The sequence below is a fragment of the Halichoerus grypus genome, chromosome 13, assembly GCF_964656455.1.
Source record: "Halichoerus grypus chromosome 13, mHalGry1.hap1.1, whole genome shotgun sequence".
NCBI classification, from domain to species: domain Eukaryota; kingdom Metazoa; phylum Chordata; class Mammalia; order Carnivora; family Phocidae; genus Halichoerus; species Halichoerus grypus.
Window position 1 is genome coordinate 44,607,305 of NC_135724.1, and position 19,676 is coordinate 44,626,980.

At 36.3% G+C, this 19,676-nt stretch overlaps 1 protein-coding gene across 5 annotated transcripts in view; it reads left to right on the forward strand.

Moving 5' to 3' along the window:
• The first annotated feature begins 386 nt into the window (after positions 1-386).
• SS18 (SS18 subunit of BAF chromatin remodeling complex) overlaps positions 387-19,676 on the forward strand; it is a 90,203-nt gene continuing 70,913 nt past the window's right edge. For 2 of the 5 annotated variants that reach the window (XM_036098163.2, XM_036098169.2), the window contains exons 1-3: positions 389-701; positions 3,281-3,357; positions 11,359-11,443. In XM_036098163.2, the coding sequence (XP_035954056.1) occupies positions 633-701; positions 3,281-3,357; positions 11,359-11,443 (231 nt within the window). In that variant the 5' untranslated portion in view covers positions 389-632. Of the gene's footprint in view, positions 702-1,248; positions 1,486-3,280; positions 3,358-11,358; positions 11,444-19,676 lie in introns of those variants that run through there. The other 3 variants (XM_036098167.2, XM_036098171.2, XM_036098164.2) reach the window with 3 other exon arrangements.

Sequence of the window (19,676 nt, forward strand, 5' to 3'; positions counted from 1 at the left end):
CCTCTGCTCATCTCGGCAGGCGCTCCACGGGTTTGCACGAACTCGCGGGTCCTGACCCTCCTTCCCTCTCCGCCGTGCCCGGACAACCCGGGGCAGCGGGGGGTGAGGATGAAGTTGGAAAAACTGAACCAGATCTAGAGCCGAGCGCCGAAACGCACTTGGAAAGAGGCTTCAGCGCGCTGCAGAGGGAGGCAAGTTGCACCCGCGCGAAAGGGGCGGGCCGGCTCGGGCCGCTCGCATTTCCTGTGACAGGGTCTGCCCCAGCCTCTCCTTCTCCCGCGGCGGCGGGACCATTTCCTGAATCGCTGAAGCGGAGGGAGGACTGGGGCGCGGCCCTACCACTAGCTCAAACGGGAGGGGGGGGCGGGTCAGGAAAGGATGAAGGACGAGAGGTCTGCCAAGAACAGGGCAGTGCTACCGGGGCTGTGGTTCCCCGGTAACGCGCCGAAAGAGGACTTCTATGGGCCAGAATAACTCCTGTAGGCCAGGCCGGCCGACCCTTCGTTCGGCGCCGGAGCATCCCCCCTCCCCGCATTCCCGAGGTGGTTCGGCCCGAGAGGCCGGCGTCTCTCCCCCAGTTTGCCGTTCACCCGGAGCGCTCGGGACTTGCCCGTAGTGGTGACGGCGGCAACATGTCTGTGGCGTTCGCAGCCCCGCGGCAGCGAGGCAAGGGGGAGATCACTCCCGCTGCGATTCAGAAGGTGAAGCCTCGCGGGGTCGGGGATGCCAGGCCCATCCTGCCCTTGGGAGCGCCACCGGGGGCCGGCCCGGGAGTCGGCCGGGCCGGGGGCGGAGGCGGGCCTGCTGGGAGGCGGTCGGGTGTGGGAACCCGAGCCGCGGGCTGTGCCTGAGTGGGTGGCGGAAGGCGGCGAACCGGTTCTCCCACGGAGTCCTTCACGCGTTTGGGCTCTTTCCTGCAAGCACAAAAGCCCAAGTAACCGCCGCCGGATTTCTCTAGGGATGGGGCGGCGTTCGGTCGGCGGGGCGCGTGCGCCCGGCGGCAGCGGCCGCGCGGGGAAGGGCTGTTTGTGGGAGCCGGCGCCCCCCGCGGCCCCGCGCGTCGCTCCGGAGTTACTTTGGCGTCGCCCCGCCCAGCGCGCCGCGGCTGCTTCGTGCACACCCGACCTCGGGTCGCGGGAGGCCGAGGGGAAGTCGGAGCGCGGGTCTCCGCTCTCCGCCGCGCTGCGCACTTTGGCCGACTTGGGGGAGCTCCCGGGAGAACTTGGGGGGACGCTGCAAGAGCCTGAGGGGCGGGCGAAGGAGCACCCTGTGGACTTCGGGGTTACCCTCGGAGTTCCCTTCTCCCTTCCGGATTCATTCCCTCTCCGTGTACATCTGCAGCAAATACTCATCGAGCGCCTGCTCTGGGTGCTGGGGCTACAGTGGTGAGCCATGGTCCCTGCCCTCATGGAACTTGGAGTCTAGTGGTGGAGACAATCTGATAATCGTGACCTATTACAGAAGTCGTGATAAACACACGGGGAGGTGCGTCCCTTTTAGAGGATAGTGCAACCTCTGTCGCTGCTGTGTTACTGCCAGTTAGGGACACGAAGCTGCTTTATTGGCCGCTATCCCTTGTTGCCCATGAGCAAGGCAGTAATCTGAATTTTAGCCAGACTTTGAAAAGTTACTTGCTAATTGAGCAGTTTACCTTAAATATTTCGGTTTTGTTGTATACACTGGGATGAAGATGAAAATTGAAGAAAAGTCAACTTTTCGTACCACTCAGGACACCATTGTATGCCCAGCAGATTATGTTAATGGGTTTCAGTTTACTGTCAGGTTTTTTCTAGTGTGGCATTTGACATTTGCCCAACTGTTGCTTTATTTTATGAATAAACCGGCTTGTCAGTGCCTGGAAATGCAGTGCTTTCATGTAGTGCATTGGGCTAAGTCTGCAGCCTGGCAAACAGCTCCAAGTACATACACTGAAGATGTGTTTCTGGAGGGATTCATTTTTTATTTTTACTTTTGGACTGTAGAAGAGTCCTGAGGTTGGTTGGGTAGTTTCCAAAAAGAGTTTTTCCTACATACATGTTAAGATATTTATTATGAGTGCTTAATTCAGGAGCTGCAGATCAATTAGTTTTCATTCTCAGATGAGAAGAGAAAATGGATTCCAAATTAAGTGTCTTACTCTATACAGTGTGAGAGATTGATGTTAGAAATGAGACATATTCTATGGTGAAGTTTGTTAGGTTGAGTAATTGACTGAGGAGATATGTTGTGAAATCATTAGATTGGACTAATAGATTTTAAAGACACATTTTTTTGGCATCCAGTGATTCTATTTAGGAAATAACTGCACTTTTCGGAAGAGCATGTCAATATATATATTTTCCTAGCAAGTGAAGATGGTGATTTGTTTGTAGGAAGAAAATCACAATTAAGGTTAAATGGATTTTTGTTTTTAAAAGAGCTACACTAAATTATTGAGATAGAGTGATTATTGTATTATAGTTTATTAGGTCTTGGAAAGGTGGGGCAAGTTCAGGAGGAACATCTACTTCTGTCCCTTGACCTTAAGATAAATCTGAGTCTCTGAAATCTTAAGTGATTTGCACAGGATTGTGAAGCCGGCACTCAGACTAACTGGCCTTTTCATTGCTACATCAGTACTCTTTCCTCAATGCCATCTTACTTAGATGAGTTATTTAACTCTGAAAGCCAATATTGCTTTGAATTGCTGTAAGACGATAGAATGATAAATTGATATGCTTTTTGTTTTTAAACTTTTGGGACAACTTAATTGTAAGGTAAGCTCATAAAGTGTGCAACAAATATACATGCTTAGAAGTTACCGTTTTTGATTATTCCATGTTTGGAGAATCACAGAACCATACTGTATAACACTTGGAAACTAGCCATCTATCTCCTCAAGCTTCATGGGCTTACGTTTTCATGTGTTCATTGTGGATAAGGACAAAATTTTTCTTTACTACTGCAAAGCATAAGAATGATGCAGAGTCAGCTTGGACCCTTACCTCTTAGTCTTAATGGGCTAAAGCTTCTATTACAGGTAGTAGAGGTAATAAAATGTTTGAATACAAACGAAACCCCTCCTCGGCTTCAGGTAATAATTCAGAGGGAGAATAAATGGAATACAGTTATTTGAAAGTTGTTGACTAAACATATAATTCCAGAGGTGTAGAATAAGACTTAAAAGACCAGAATAGATTCAGTTCCTATATGAATAAACATTTCTTAGAAATCTGAAGGATTTTTAAAATTTTACGTGATGCACTAGATTTACAATAAACTTTTTCTAATTTTATTTCAGATGTTGGATGAAAATAACCATCTTATTCAGTGTATAATGGACTATCAGAATAAAGGAAAGACCTCAGAGTGTTCTCAGTAAGAATGATATGAAAAATTTTTTGTATTCATTTTTCTGTGTTGGTTAATTTTTTACTTTTCTTTTTAATAACTGCTTTACTGAGATAAAATTCACATACCATGCAATTCACCCATTTTAAAGTTATAATTCGAAGCTTTTAGTATATTCATAGAGTCGTGTTATCATCACTTCGGTCCATTTTAGGACATTTTCATCGTCTCCAAAAGAATCCTATACCCATTAGCAATAACTTACCATTCCCACCTCCTGATCCCTCACCCCCTGACAACCACTAATCTGCCTTCTGTCTGTGTAGATTGGCTTATTGTGGACATTTCATGTAAATGACTGTATAATGTGTGGTCTTTTTTGACTGAGTTCTTTTCTTTAGCATAATATTTTCCAAGGTTCATCAATGTTGAAGCATGTATCAATACTTCCTTTCTGTTGCTAAACAATTTTTTATTGTATGGTCATACCATGTTTTATTTATCCATCAGTAATGGACATTTGTGTTTTCTTTTCTTGGCTATTATGAATACTTATATGAACATTAGGGTACAATTTTTTGTGTGACTTTTCCTGATTTTTATAAAAGAAAAATTTGTTCTTTGGGATGCAGTGGGTCTCTTTTTTTTCTTTTTAAATACTTATCCTGCAAATTTCTGTGTACTCTGATTTGTGGAAAAGTTAGATCATCACATTTTTGGGTATTTAGTTACATCCATATATGTGGTTGAGAAAGCAAAGCATCTAATAAATAGAGAATTGGTTATCATAAGAACCAAACTTTTTTTTTTTTTTTTTTAAGATTTTATTTATTTATTTGAGAGAGAGAGAATGAGAGAGAGCACATGAGAGGGGTTAGGGTCAGAGGGAGAAGCAGACTCCCTGCCGAGCAGGGAGCCCGATGCGGGACTCGATCCAGGGACTCCAGGATCATGACCTGAGCCGAAGGCAGTCGCTTAACCAACTGAGCCACCCAGGTGCCCCCAAACTTGTTATTTTGAAGTGATGTGTCAGAAGTAAATGCTATCCTTAATAGAATGCGATGTAGTGGAACAAGTTGAATATTTTATCAAAAGTCTCTGGAGTAGCACTGTCCAGTAGAAATATATTGTAAGCCACATATATAATTTTACATTTGCTGATAGACACATTAAACAAGTAAAAGGAAACAGAAATTAATATTATAATATATTTTACTTAAGCCGTTATTTCCAAAATAATATCACTTTAATATATAATCTACATAAATATATTAATGAGATAGTTTATATTCTTTTGTTTTATACTTAAGTCTTTGCAATCCCTTGTGAATCTTACTCTAGTAACACATCATTTTGAACTAGCTGCATTTCATTCTACCTAGTGGCTACTTTATTGGACAGTGCAGCTCTAAAATATTTTATTCTCACCATTATTTTGTGACACACCTGTCTTCCCTAGAGCTCTCACTGGTCTGTTTTCAAGTAGATTTTTCCAACAACCCTGGTTCTTGCCTCTGCATGCACTTTCCTGCTGTGCTGGACTTTTGCTATTACTTGATTCATCCTTTATCTAATTCTGAGTCTCTCTTGGTTACTTTGTCTTTTTTCTCTTTGTTTAATACCATTTTTGAAATGAAAAAGTCATGTAGGGTCATTGTAAAAAAAATCATAAAGTATAAAATTTGGTAGAGATAAAAGCAAGTCACATTTCACTTTCCAATCTTAAGCTTCTCTCCTCTCTGCAGGGGTAACTACTTTTAATAGTTTACTACCTATCCTTCTAAACATTTCTTTGTGCATTTACACACATGGCACTCATATCTACATAAACACATTTAGATAAATGTTTTTGTTTTTTAATAGGTTAGAATTTTATAAATGGAATGGCTGGGTCAAAGACCATGCTAAATTGCCAAATTACCCTGCAAAAAGATTGTATTGGTTTGCTTTCTCTCAGCCAGATTTTAGAGCCTTGGTTTTCAACATCCTCTGCCAGCATTGGATTTTAGTCGTCTTTGAAAAATTTTTGCTCATCTGGTTGGTGAAAAGTGGTATCTTTTTCTAAAACTTTATTTTGAAATGATTTCATTCTTACAAAAAACATTTTAAAGACCGTATAAGAAATTCCTGTATGCCCTTCACTTTCATTTTTCTCCATATCATTCATTTCTTCTCCATATTTCTCTGAAACATTTGAGAATAAGTTGCAGACATGATTCTTTCTTACTTTTAATTACCGCCGTGTGTTTTTCATAAAAACAGGCACAAATTCTTAAATAACCAGAGTATAATTGTTAATAATGCAGTACTGTAATCTTCAGACTTGTTTAAAATTTTGCCAATCGTCCCATTAATGTATTTTTTTCAGGTTTAGGATCCAGTGCAGGATCAGATGTTGCATTTATTGTCACATGCCTTGAGTATACCTTTGATCTGAAACCATTCTTCAGTCTGTTATCTTTCATGTTGTTGATGTTGTTGAAGAATTACATAGCAGTTATTTTGTGTAATGTCCCTCATTTTAGGTTTGATTTGTGTTTCCCCTTGATTAGATTCATGTTAAGCACTTTTGGCAAGAGCATCACAAATATGGTGGTGTGTCCTTCTCAGTGCATTCTCAAGTAGCTGTATGATAATGATTTGTCCCAGTACTGAGAATCTTAATCAGTTAGTTGAGGTGTGGCCTGCCAGTTTCTCCATTGTAAAGTTACTATTTTTCTCTTTTTAATTCATATGTATCTTGTTGGGCAGATACTTTGAGACACATGTTGTTCCTTCTTGTACTTTTTTTTTTTTAGCATTTATTTTAGCATCCATCATCCAATGATTCTTGACTGAAACAGTTATTACTGTGGTGGTTGCCAAATGGTGACTAAATCAGTCATTCCTTCTACATTTATTTGAAATCCTACTCTAAGGAAACCATTTCTCATTCCCTGCACCCATTCACTCATTCATTTATTTATATCTGAACGGATTTATGGATTCTTAACAGTATTCTTTAGGTTATAATGTTACTCTATTTTCTTTCTTTAGTTGTCCCCAATGTTGACCACTGGAGCCCCTCAAGCTGACTTTTTGATATGTATTCATTATTTTTTGAGCATTTTCTTATTTTCTTGCACCACAAAATGTTCTAGACTCATCTTGTTCTTTTTCCTGCCCCAGTTTGGAATTACCTGTTTCTTCAAGCCCTGGTTCTTTTTTTAGAGAATGATATTTAGAAACTTAGGTCTGAGTACTAGGATATTTTATTTTCTAGTCATTTGTACATTTTGCATTTTATATGAACATTTCCATTACTTTTATATAGTTTCTTCAATGAGTCATGTCTGTTTATATTTCAAAATATTCTTTAAAAAATTAATTAGCTGATCTATTCCCTTAGTTTAACTATGGATAATCATCAGTGGTAAGGAGATCACTGCTTCAGATCAGCCATGGGATAATAAAAGTTGACAGGCTCTGATTAGAATACTTATTTTCATCTATGGCTTTTTACACTGCCAGATAGAGCCAAGGGATTTTTGTGGCATAGGACTGGTTCAGTTTCTTAAAGGACCCAGCAGTACATGGCATGGATAGGATGTGTTCAGATCTAGAATCAGCCTTTCCAACTTGAGTCAACAAAAGCTTATACTGTTTTATTCTTTATATTCTTAGCTTTTTTGTGTATATATGATCATTTCCCCCTTCTCTGCATATTGGAATAGACCTCATCTCACATATTTGGTGCAGATGGGGTTTAAATTGGTTTAGATGGAATCTTACATTTTACTTTTCCTGATGGATTTAATTTCATTCTTAGAGCTGTTTAGATTTTTTTTTTTTTCAAGTTGTTAGTGTTGGTTTGTGAGTAAAGAGAAGAAAATTTCTCCTCTCAACCTTAAATGTTCTTGTTTCTTGCATTAGGAGAAGGAAAAGGAAAATGAAGAGGAACATCAATAAATGACAGCCATCTGGGAATTGATAGGTCAATTTTAATTAAACAATTCCTTAAGATGTGATAACTGCCTAAGACAGTGTTTTTTTAATATAAAATAACTTTATTTTTATGAAAGTAGTATATGAATTGTAGAAAATTAAAAAGCATAGATAACGTAAAAGTAAGATAACAAACACTATTCTCACCACCTAAAGGTTTTCACTGGTAACATCTCTGTATATATTGCTGTATCTCTCTTTATCTACATACATGTGCACACACTCCTGTTATGCTCAATAAAAGTAAATCACTTGTGGAGCTCATATGCACAGATCCTCTTCCCTTTAAATTCTGATAACATGTGTGAGAATATATTATTGTTCTGTTGTAGTGTTTGAGTATTTTCTAAATCAACTTATATTTTTACTTAAATCAACCCTTATTTTTTGTATTTCATCATGAGTGTGACTACTTCAGAGTGTCCTGTAAGTGGTTTTCATGCAAAAAAAATTTGTATTAATCATTATGTAAAAGAATGTAGTTTTAAATCTCTAGTTAGGAAGATAACTTTTATTCTGTAAATTATATTTGTTACCTTATAAATATAATCTTCATAGTTTCTTGGTAAAGATTTATTGTTAAAAATGAGCTCTGACTTTTTCAGGTTCATTTTTTAATTATATCAATAAATTTAATAGTGGTTATTTGACCTTACTCCAGATAATTGATGTAGTGGTTCTTAGTGGAATTTTTGGGACATGGAACTGCCTCTCATTTAATGGGTTAATAATTATGGGTGTTTGGAATATCTGTCAGTATTTATTAGGAAGTTGCCATCGTCAAATGTAAAATGTTGAATATGTTTATATCTGTCCTTATCATATATACTCAGTTTTCTTTTGTTAATATAGACTGTTTTAGAGGTAATAGACATGTACATTAAAAAAGTAAAATATACAGAATAAAGTTTCTCAGGAAAATATTTCTTTAATATTTGTAGAAGAATCTACTTTTTATTATCATTTCAGTAGAGTCAGCTGAAGCCAGGAATGTTTGCTTATTGCTTTTTAGGTGATGTATACACAAACTTGTAAAAGAATATGAATATATACTACCTTTTCTTTTTTTTAAATATACTACCTTTTCATTAATATTCATCTTTGAGTCTTGAATGATCTTAGGGAAGCGTACTTGATGAATGCTGTAAAAATAATGCAGTTTACAAAAAAAGAAAACCTACTGAAGTTAGATAACATAGCTTACATTAGGTAAAAGATTTGGGGTTATTAGGACAATTGGAGTAATTTGAATGGGTTTGTGGATTACATGGTATTACTGTATCAATATTTGTTGTACTGTGGTTGTATATGGGAATTTCCTTGTTTTTAGGAAGTTGACACTGAAGTATTAGGAGTAGTGGGATATTATGTCTGTAACTGACTCTCAAAAGATTTTGAAAAAAAGTGTGTGTGTGCTTGCATGTGTGTACATATTGGTGTGTGTGTTTAGAGATGGAGTAAGACAAATGTTGTGAAATGCCGACGATTGGGGAGTGTGGGAGAAAGATATTTGGGAATTCTTCATGCTATTCTTAAAACTGTAAGTTTAAAATTATTTCAAAAATTAAAAGTTAAAAAGATTTAGGTTGGGGAAATGTCTTAAAACTAAAGTACTCCATAAAAGTTGCTGTATTTATAGATGTTTAGAACCACAAGGGACTTTGGAGATCTACTTTAACTCCCATTATTTTACAAATGAGGCCTTGAGAGCGTGGCAGATTAGATTTAACAGTATTCTAATGTGGACTTGTTAAGTACTAATCAGCATGACTACAGTTTTTTCTTAAAGGGTCATGAGGAAGCCATAGTCTCTTAAAAAAGTTTGTTGTTTTTATTTTTGCAGGGTGGTCAGCAAACCTCATATCTGAATATATTAAAGCCATATTAATACTCAGAGAAGAAAAGAAAAACTTCAAGGAGTAGACTTTGAAATGGGTTATATATATATTTTTAAGATTTTATTTATTTATTTGTCAGAGAGAAAGAGACCACAAGCAGGGGGAGCGACAGGCTGAGGACGAAGCAGGCTCCCCGCTGAGCAGGGAGCTCAATGTGATTGGGTGGGGGCCTCGATCCCAGGGATCATGATCTGAGCCGGAGGCAGACGCTTAACTGACTGAGCCACCCAGGTGTCCCCCTGGGTTATATGTTCTAATTAAAAATGGCTGGCTGGTGGGGCGCCTGGGTGGCTCAGTCGTTAAGCGTCTGCCTTCGGCTCAGGTCATGATCCCAGGGTCCTGGGATCGAGCCCCGCATCGGGCTCCCTGCTCCGCGGGAAGCCTGCTTCTCCCTCTCCCACTCCCCCTGCTTGTGTTCCCTCTCTCGCTGTGTCTCTCTCTGTCAAATAAATAAATAAAATCTTTAAAAATGGCTGGCTGGTTTTAAAAAATGACAAGATTTTGGAACCCTGTATCCTAAATTCCATTCAAGATCTTTACAGAATAATAAAATAGTTTCAGCTAGTGTTTCCTGTTAGTGCTGTTTTAAGAATTTTGACAATGTAATTAAGCATTATGGATAATTCAGTACAATATAATAATTCCTGGTCTTCTTTTGTCTAAGGATCACTGTAACAAACATTTTATCATGTCTGATTGAGCAACATAGTGTAATATGTGAGGAGGAGCATTAAGAGCCTAAACTTGTTTTTAAACTATAAAAACAAAAAAGGAAACAAAGTTCGGGAAGTGTTGGTTATGTCTATTACCTGGATTGTGGTGACGGTGTCACAGGTGTTTGCATATGTCCAAACTCACCAAATTGTACAAGTTAAATATGTGTGGGTCTTTGTATATTGGTTATACCTCTAATAAAGCTGTAAAAAATAAACAAAAAGCATAAACTTGTTAGTGAAGAAAATTGAAGGTCAGTGAGAAGTAGGGTTTTTTTCTTAGTAAGAAAAAAGTAGTAAAACCAGTTCTAATAGAAAAAAATAATGCAGCAAAAGATTTCCTAGGATTCCTCATACGGTGTGTAGAGAATGACTTCATCTGGGATCTACGTTAGAACACTTTATTTAGCCGAATAAAGTTCTTTTATCTTATTTTCATTATTTTAATTTGTATTTAATATTTCTAGGTAAACAAAATTCTAAAACAGTGTAACAATTTGGTAATAGGATTTATAAGTTTGTATTTGGAGGATTTACAAACACTAGTAACTGGATCACTACCAATTTGCAGAGAGTTAGCAAAACTAATTCCTAAGATCACAGTGAACATGCTTAACCACTTCATTGCACTAGTGAGAATTTGCTTTGTTTTATAAAGTTAATTCTTAATGGTATTAGTGCCCTATTATTTTCTGTCTCATATCTGTCTCAATAGTGCCCTATTATTTTCTTTACATACATACATATACATATACATATATGTATTTGTAAGTGAAGACACCTATTCATTGTTTTCTCTATATGCTGAGCCCTAACAATGGGCAGTAGGCATAAATTGTTGGTCACTGCTGCTGGTAAAAGAAAAGTTGTGTGATTCCTGCCTCCTTCCTGACATTTTCAGCAGAGCCTGTTGCCTGGACTTGGGTTTGAGGTTTTTGGCAATATGAAAGTGGCAGGGGGAAGGGAATAAGCATGTCAGTTTTGTTGACTTCCTTCATTCTAGATCTCTTTTTAGAAAACACAAGTACTATGTATAGAGCTAGTACATATCTCAGTAATTCCATTTCCTGAGCTGTGCAAATATTGTACATGTTATTGACCTTTCTAAACCCCAGTTGCCTCATCTGTAAAATGGAGAAAATAAGCACTTTTACCTCATAGCCTGGGTTTGAGGATTGACTGCATATAGGGGTATATAAAACAACTATAGCAGTATCTAGCACATGATATGATCTCTGTGTGTGTTATTATCTTTGAATGTATCTATTATTTGGAATTATTTTGCAGAGGAACTAGGAAAAAATTGAAGTGCTATTGATATTCAGGTAACATAAATCTTTTATGAAACTCGAGAAATAATTAGAATGCTATTTGTATTTAAGCAGATAGGAAGAAAATTATTTTTAATATTGGTATTTGTTTTGTTTTAACAGGTATCAGCAGATGTTGCATACGAACTTGGTCTACCTTGCTACAATAGCAGATTCTAATCAAAATATGCAGTCTCTTTTACCAGCAGTAAGTACCTTTAAAATTGTGTGAAGTAGACAAAATCTTACATAGAATTATGTATAGGATAACACATTTTTGTTTAGTGATTTTAAAGTTTTGTTTAGTAAATTCTGCCCTCTGAGAACATGAGGGTATTCTATATGATCTAAAAGCTTCATTGTTTTGCCTTCATATTTAATTTGAATCAGTTCACCTAGAATTGTTTCCCTCCCTGAAGAAGTTATATCCATTCATCCATTCACCCACATACTCACCCACCTTCCTACTTATTTATTTATTTTAATTTGTAATTGTACATATAACTTATGAATAACTGTATAGTATTTCAAAGCAAATCCCAGGCATCATATACTTTTCCTGGTAAATACTTCAGTATGCATTTCTAGCAGAGAAGCAGCATTATTCCACCCAACAAGATTAACCAAAATTTCTTAATGTCTTATTATACCCAGGCTATCTTCAGTTTTCACTGATTATCTTAAAAATACCCAAATGTTTAAATGATTGTTTGCTGCAGAATCCAAACAAGGTCCACATGTTGCATTGGTTGGTATGTGTCTGAAGTCTCTTTGAATCTATATTAGTTTACCTTTTTTATTCTCCATTTATTTGTTGAAGAAACTGGGTCATATATTTTGTAGAGTTTCTTACATTCTGGATTTGGCTGATTGTATCCTCATGGTCCTTTAACATGTTCTTCCATTTCATCTCTTATTTCTTATAAACTGATAATTAGGTAGAGAGGCTTGATTAGAGTTAGGTTCAGTTTTTTTTTTTTTTTTAATATTTTATTTATTTATTTGAGAGAGAGAGAGCATGAGAGGGGGGAGGGTCAGAGGGAGAAGCAGACTCCCCGCTGAGCAGGGAGCCCGATGCGGGACTCGATCCAGGGACTCCAGGATCATGACCTGAGCTGAAAGCAGTTGCTTAACCAACTGAGCCACCCAGGTGCCCCAGAGTTAGGTTCAGTTTTGTGTTAAGAATATTTCACTGAAGGGCCCCTAGGTGGCTCAGTCAGTTAAGTGTCTGACTCTTGATCTCAGCTCAGGTCATGATCCCAGGTTGTGATCCCAGTCCTCTGTTGGACTCCACTTAAAAAAGAATATTTCATTAATGGTGCTGTGTATTGTCTATTGTATCATATCAGGAGGAACATTTTGGTTGTTCCCATTTTTAGTAATACTAAGATCGATCAATGGGACTGGCTGGCTCAGTTGGTAGAGCATGCAACTCTTGATCATGAGTTCAAGCCCTAAGTTGGGCGTGAAGTCTACGTAAGGAAGAAAAAAAAGATTGATCGATGGGTGCAGTTGATACCGCCCTGATGAATCTATTAGAGTTCCCCATCAACCTTTCACTTAATGGTTTTAGCAGTCATTGATGCTTGTTGACCAGATCTGTTATTTCATATTGGGATCACAGAATGATGAATTTCTAATTTTACAGTTCCTTCTGTATTTATTAGCTGTACTTCTTTTTTTAAGAAAAACTTCCCTTCATCAAGTATTTGGTTATCCTGAGATAGAGAGTCCCTATATGAGAATCACGATTAAAGGCTGGTTTCTAGCCTCTTATCAGTTTTCAGAATAACAATTCTAGCAATCTGTGAAGGTGACCAGTGATTTTTTTTTTTATTATTGTCATCTAAACATACACGTTTTTATATTTTTAATGTGTCCATTGCAGTCATTCTTTCTGATACTTCAGATTATTTCCTCTTTGGTCAGTGAGAGCCTGTTCATTTGGCTGCTGTGTCCATCTGACGTGATTCAAGTATTCTTGTATAGCTTCTTTTCTTTCAGGATTTGAGAGAGCTGTCAGGCTGACTATATTTTCTTCCCCAGAACTATTCTGCCTTGGCTATTTTTTCAGGCAGCACTTTTTCAATGGGAATTGATATTGACCACACTTTGGATGTTTGGGGCATTCATTATTACTGGGTTTTCATTGTTTCTAGGTATTTTTTTTTGGTGGACAGAACTAGTAAACACATTTTTTAGAAAAAGAAATAAAGTGTTGAATTAATGCTATTTCCCTTCTGGAAAGGTTTTTTACTTAGCTTTGATTTTATGTATTATCTCTTCTCTCTTATTCTAAAACTCTCTGTTGTTCCATTTTTAGTAATATTAAGATTGATCAATGGGACTGGCTGGCTTAATGACATTATTGTGGTTGTTTATTTACTTTATACTACTACATATATGAAGTAATTTCAGTATAACAATACCAAGATTGCCACTAACAATAAGATGTTTGTCCTTAAGATCTATCCCACTAGGAATATATAATCAATACATTTCTTTTTGACTCTGAAATAATTCATGTGGTTATTACTTTGAACTTGATTACCAGCTAGGTGGAATTTATTTTTGTGAATGGTGTGAGGAATGGGTTCAATTTCAATTGTTTCCATATGGATAGATTTCTGTTCCAGCATTATCTATTGGAAAAACAAAATGATAACTTTTCTCTGTTTTGTCATGCCACCGATTTCATATTATCAAGTGTCCATATATATGTGGGTCTCTATTCTGTCTCATTGGTCTGTTTTTATAAATTCCACTATCTTTTCACACTTGTCATAGTCTTATAAATCTTGATGTATGTTAGAGAAATTCTTATGTTTTTCAAGAATATCTTGGCTATCTTGGTCCTTTGCATTTCCATATATGCTTAAAAATCAGCATGTCCAACATAATCCTGTTTGATTTTTATTGAGATTATCTTGACTCTTGGGGAGAATTTATATCTTCACAACATTGAGTCTGTCAAATCATGATCATTGCATACATTTTCGTTTATTTAATCCTTCAAATATCTTTCAGTGGAGTTTTATGATTTTCCCTGCAGAGGATTTGCACATCTCTCATTGGACTTATTGCTAGGCATTTCATATTTTTTGAGGCTATTTTAAGAGTCTTTGTTTTTTAAACAAAGATTTATTTTCTTACTGCATTTGCTATTTACACGGAAATGCCACTGATACTGAATTTCAGTCTTGTTCAACTCTTATTTCTAACAATTTTTCTGTAGGTACCTTCTGTTTTCTATATTCACGAACAAAGTTGTGAATAATGAGTTTTGTTTCTTTCTTGCCAATCCTTACACCTTTTTTTTTTTTTAAAGATTTTATTTATTTATTTATTTGAGAGAGAGAGAATGAGAGAGAGCGAGTACATGAGAGGGGGGAGGGTCAGAGGGAGAAGCAGACTCCCTGCTGAGCAGGGAGCCCGATGCGGGACTCGATCCAGGGACTCCAGGATCATGACCTGAGCCAAAGGCAGTCGCTTAACCAACTGAGCCACCCAGGCGCCCCAATCCTTACACCTTTTATTTCTTTCTCTTGCCTTACTTCTCTGGCTAGGACCTCCACTACATTCCCGAATAGAAGTGGTGATAGAGGACATCTTTATCTTGTTCCTGATCACAAAGGGAAAGCTTTCACTGTTTGACCATTAATAAGTATGATGCTTGCTGTAGTTTTTTGTAGATGCCTTTTATCAGATTAAGGAAGTTCCCTTCTGTTTCTGTTGTGCTAAGTAAGAGTTTATATCTTGAATGGATGTTAAATTTTATTAAATACTTCTATTGCATCTAATGAGATGATCATAAATTTCTTCTTCTTTAATCTGTTAATGTGGTGATTTACATTGATTTACTCTTTAATGTGCAGTCCATCTTGCATTCTTGTAATTAACCTACTTTTTCATGACCCACTTGGTAATGGTCTTTGGTTTGGTTTGGTTTGGTTTGGTTTGGGCATGGTCTCTTAAAAAAATGGCTGTATTCAGTTTGTTAAAATTTTGATCAAGATTTTTATGTCTTTGTTCTTGAGTGTAATTGACCTTTAATTTTCTCTTCTTATAATGCATTTGTCTGGGTTTTATTTTGAGGTTATGTTGGTTTTATAAAATGAGCTGGAAACTTTTCCTACTTTTTCTTATCTGGAATAATTTGTATGATAAAGCTACCGTTTCTTAAATGATCGGTGTACTTCTTTAGAAAAGCTGTCTAGGTCTGGAGTTTTCTTTGTGAGGCGGCTTTTGTTTACTAACTCAATTTCTTTATTGGTTACAGGACAATTTATAACATATATTTTATGAGTTGCCTATTTTGGTAAATTGTGCTTTTTAGCATTTACTAAATTTTCAGATTTATTAACATAAAGTTCATGAAATAATCTTGTCTTTCTAATGTCCTCAGGATCTATGGTGATATTTTCTTTTTTATTTTTAACATAGTTTATTTATGCCTTCTCTTATAAAATGTTTTTGATCATTCTTGCCAGTTGTTTATCTTTTTTTTTTTTTTTTTTTTTTGGTCTTTTCAAAGAATCAGTTTTTGGCTTTGATTTTTCACAGTGGCAGCATTTCTAGAACTTTTTGTTCTCAGAACCCCATTATACTTAAAAATTATTGAGGACTCTGAAGAACTTTATATGGGTTATATATATTGATATATTTGTAAGTATTCTTCAGTTTTAAAATTAAGACTGAGAAAATTTTTGAAGTATTTATCAGCTCATTTAGAATGAACAATAATAAACCCATTGCATGTTAAAGTAAATAACGTTCTTTAAAGGAAAAAGAACTATATCTTTTAGAACAGATTTAGTAAGAAAGGAATAGCATTGTTTAGTAATTTTGCAAATTTCTTTCAAATGTCTGACTTAATAGTAAACAGCTGTATTCTCATATCTACTTCTGAATTCAATTTAGTGTAATATGTTTTAGTTGAAATAGAACAAAATCCAGTTTCGCTCAGATATGGAGTTGGAAAAGGGAGGACTGTTTTAATAGCCTTTTCAGATTGTTGTACAATAATCTTCTTTGATAGTACAGAGGATCTCAACAAGTGTTTTTCCTAAAGGTTATTTGCAGTATGGAATCTGAAACAATATCAATATATTTTTCTTATTCTGGTACATTGGAGTTCATTGGTCTGTCCTGCATTTTGGATGGATCTTCTAATCATGGATAATTTTGTAACATGTTTGGTCATTTGGGAAATAGAAGTGCATTGAGTCATGTACATCCCTAAATATTGACATATTTCATTAGATGATACTAAAAACCACATTTGTTGAAATCACCACCAATCTCATCAGAAGTTAAGTATTAGGATGCTGTCCAATTCAAGATGGTAGATATTCCCATTTTCTTCCCAATTTTTCCTTGAAAGGTCAAGTTTAATCATTGGCAGCAAATGCTGTCAGTTGTTTTCCAGGCTCACTGTGTTCATTTTTGAGCAAATGTCTGCCAGATACCCAAGCCTGGTTTGTCTAGCAGTTGTTCTTTCAATTAAAAATGGTGTTCCATGAAAACTGCATAGATCAGCAAGCAACTCAGAGTGCTTTCATCTTTCTTTGATTTGCAACAGATATATTTATTATTTTCTCATTTTGTCCCAGAATTTTTTTTTTTTTTTTAAAGATTTTATTTATTTATTTAACAGAGGGAGAGAGAGAGAGAGAAAGCACAAGTAGGCAGAATGGCCAGCAGAGGGAGAGGGAGAGGATGAAGCAGACTCCCAGCTGAGCAGGGAGCCCGATGTGGGGCTTGATCCCAGGACCCTGGGATCATGACCTGAGCCGAAGGCAGGGGCTTAACCAACTGAGCCACCCAGGCACCCCTTGTCCCAGAATATTTAAGTAATTTTTACTGTTTCATCAAGGACATTCTTAAGTGAAGTGAGTTTTTTTAACTGCTAGTCTGGCAATCAATAATACAATGATTTACTGTAGAGTTTGGTGCCTTGATTCATGCCAAGGCTCTAGCAGTTACACCCACTCTCTTACTTTTGCACCATTGCTTTAAATATCAACATGGCATAAAAGTATTGTTACGGAAATATTTTGACCTTTTGGACTCTTTTAAAAGAGTCTTGAGGACCACATTTTGTGAACTATTGCTCTTTTGTTTGAGTGTGATTAATTTCTGATCTTGTCTTTATTATTTCCTTTTACTTTCTTTTGCTGTATTTTGCTGTTCTGAATTTTGAGATGAATGCCTACTTCATCAGTTTTCATTTTTTAATACTCATATATGCATTTAAGGGCATAAATTTCCCCCTAGTTATAGTTCTAATATGTAGTATATTCATATTTATTCAGTTCCAAATATTTTCTAATTTCCAGTATTATTTCTTCTTTACACATGGGTTGACAAACACACTTTTTAGTTTCCAAACATACGGAAATTTTATCATTTTTTTATTAATGATTTCTGGCTTTATTGCATGTAGTTACATAACATTTTATATGATTTAGTTCTCTGGAATTCTTTGAGATTTGTTTTCTGTTGCAACATATGGTCAGTTTTTACAGATGTTCTATGTATACTTAAAAAGAAGGTGTATTCTTTAGCCCCTCAATGCCTGTATATATTTATTGGATCAAGTGTGGTGATCTTGTTTGAATCTTCTATAGCTTTACTTTTTTTTTTTTAACCTTTCTGATGCTTTGTTCTAGCAGTTACTGAGAGATGTATGTTTAAAATGTATAGTTGTGGATTGTCTCTTTTTCCTTATAACTCTTCAGAGTTTTAGCTTAATATGACATTTTGAGGCATTGTTAGTAAGTGCACATATATTTTAGAATATTACAGGTCTGGTTCTTTGTAACGTTGTCATTATGAAGTATTCCCCTCTTTCTGTCTAATAATGCATTTTGTCTTAATGTCTATTATCCAATATTAGAATAGCTCAGTTGGTTTCCTTTAGTGTTTGCATGGTATATTCACCTTCCATTCCCTTGTGTTAGAGATATGAACGGCATGTAGATTTTTTTAAAAATCCAGTGTAGCAGTCTTTTAATTGGAACATTAAATCCATCCATTTATATTGAATGTAATCATTCATGTATCTAAGTTTAAAGTTACCATCATACAATGTAATTTCTCTTTGTCTCATCTGTTGTATATTCCTTTTTTCTGTTCTTTTTTGCCTTCTTTTAATTATTTTTTTATTTCTCTTTTCTAGTTTGGAAATTACGTACTTATAAAATTAATATTCTTTCAGTGGTTATTATACTGTTTGTAATGTGCATCTCAGACAATTCATGGACACTTGGATACTTTATTTCTATTCATTCCTCAGTGACTCATTTATTGTAAGGCATTTTAAATCTTTACATGTTTACTCACAAATGATTTTTTAAGTTAGTGTTCATTAGAGTTATCATTGTTACCATTTGTGATGCTTTTAATTTCTCCCTTCATTTACAGCCTTTTTTCTCAGATCATTTTCTTTTTCCTCCCTATAGAACATATTTTAGTATTTTCTTTAGGACTGGTTTGCTTGTGACAAATGCCTTCAGGTTTGTTTGTTGTTTGGTGATCTGAAAATGCCTTAATTTCACCATTGTTCTTACAGAATATTTTTCCCAGGACAGATTATTGTTTTCCAGCTTGTATCTATTGGAAATATAGTTGTTGGTGTTACTGTTTTGAAGTTAATCTATTTTTTGCTTTCTGAAGTCTTTTTCTGAAGTCTTGCTGTACTGTGTGTAGGTGTGGAGTTCTTTGATGTATCCCGCTTGGTGTGTGTTGAGATTGCTGAAATCTGGGAATTGATGTCTTTTATCAATTTTGGGAAATTATCAGCTGGCTTTATAGATTGGCTAATATGTCCATAGCAAATGTTACCTGCCCCCCCCACCCAAGTTTGGGCCCACCTCTCTGGATTTTCTTTCTTCTTCTGAACTTGGCCTGATCATTTTTTACCTTTTTGTCTGCTCTTCCATATCTTTAAACATATTTTTAAAATATTTGTTGAGCTTTTTTTGTTGTCCTCAGTGGAGAGTTGTTTGAATCCTAGTTTGCCATTACCTTAGATGATTCTTTTAAATATTAGAATTGTATTCTGTTTTGCTGTCCATGGAATAACTAAGAGAATATTAGTTACTTTTATGGATTCTCAAATATAACTGTTTCTTTGGAGAGAGAACAGACACTTGCAGAATGACTACTATGCATTGACTCCCTTCAGTATTTCATCCTCAGAAGCCTTTAGGATATTAGTCCCTTTCTATAGTTGAGGAAATAGAGTCTCAGATAGGTTAATTAACATGCCTAGGGACTCATAGTTGGTAAATGGTAGCATGGGATTTGAACACTGGCCTTACTGAAAGCAGTTTGTGCATTATGCTACCATGTCTTGTTGCTACTAGGATGGAAAGGAAATAAAATCCTGACCAATTTGCTCTTAAGGTGGTGTATCAGGGTAGAACTTGGCTAGGTCT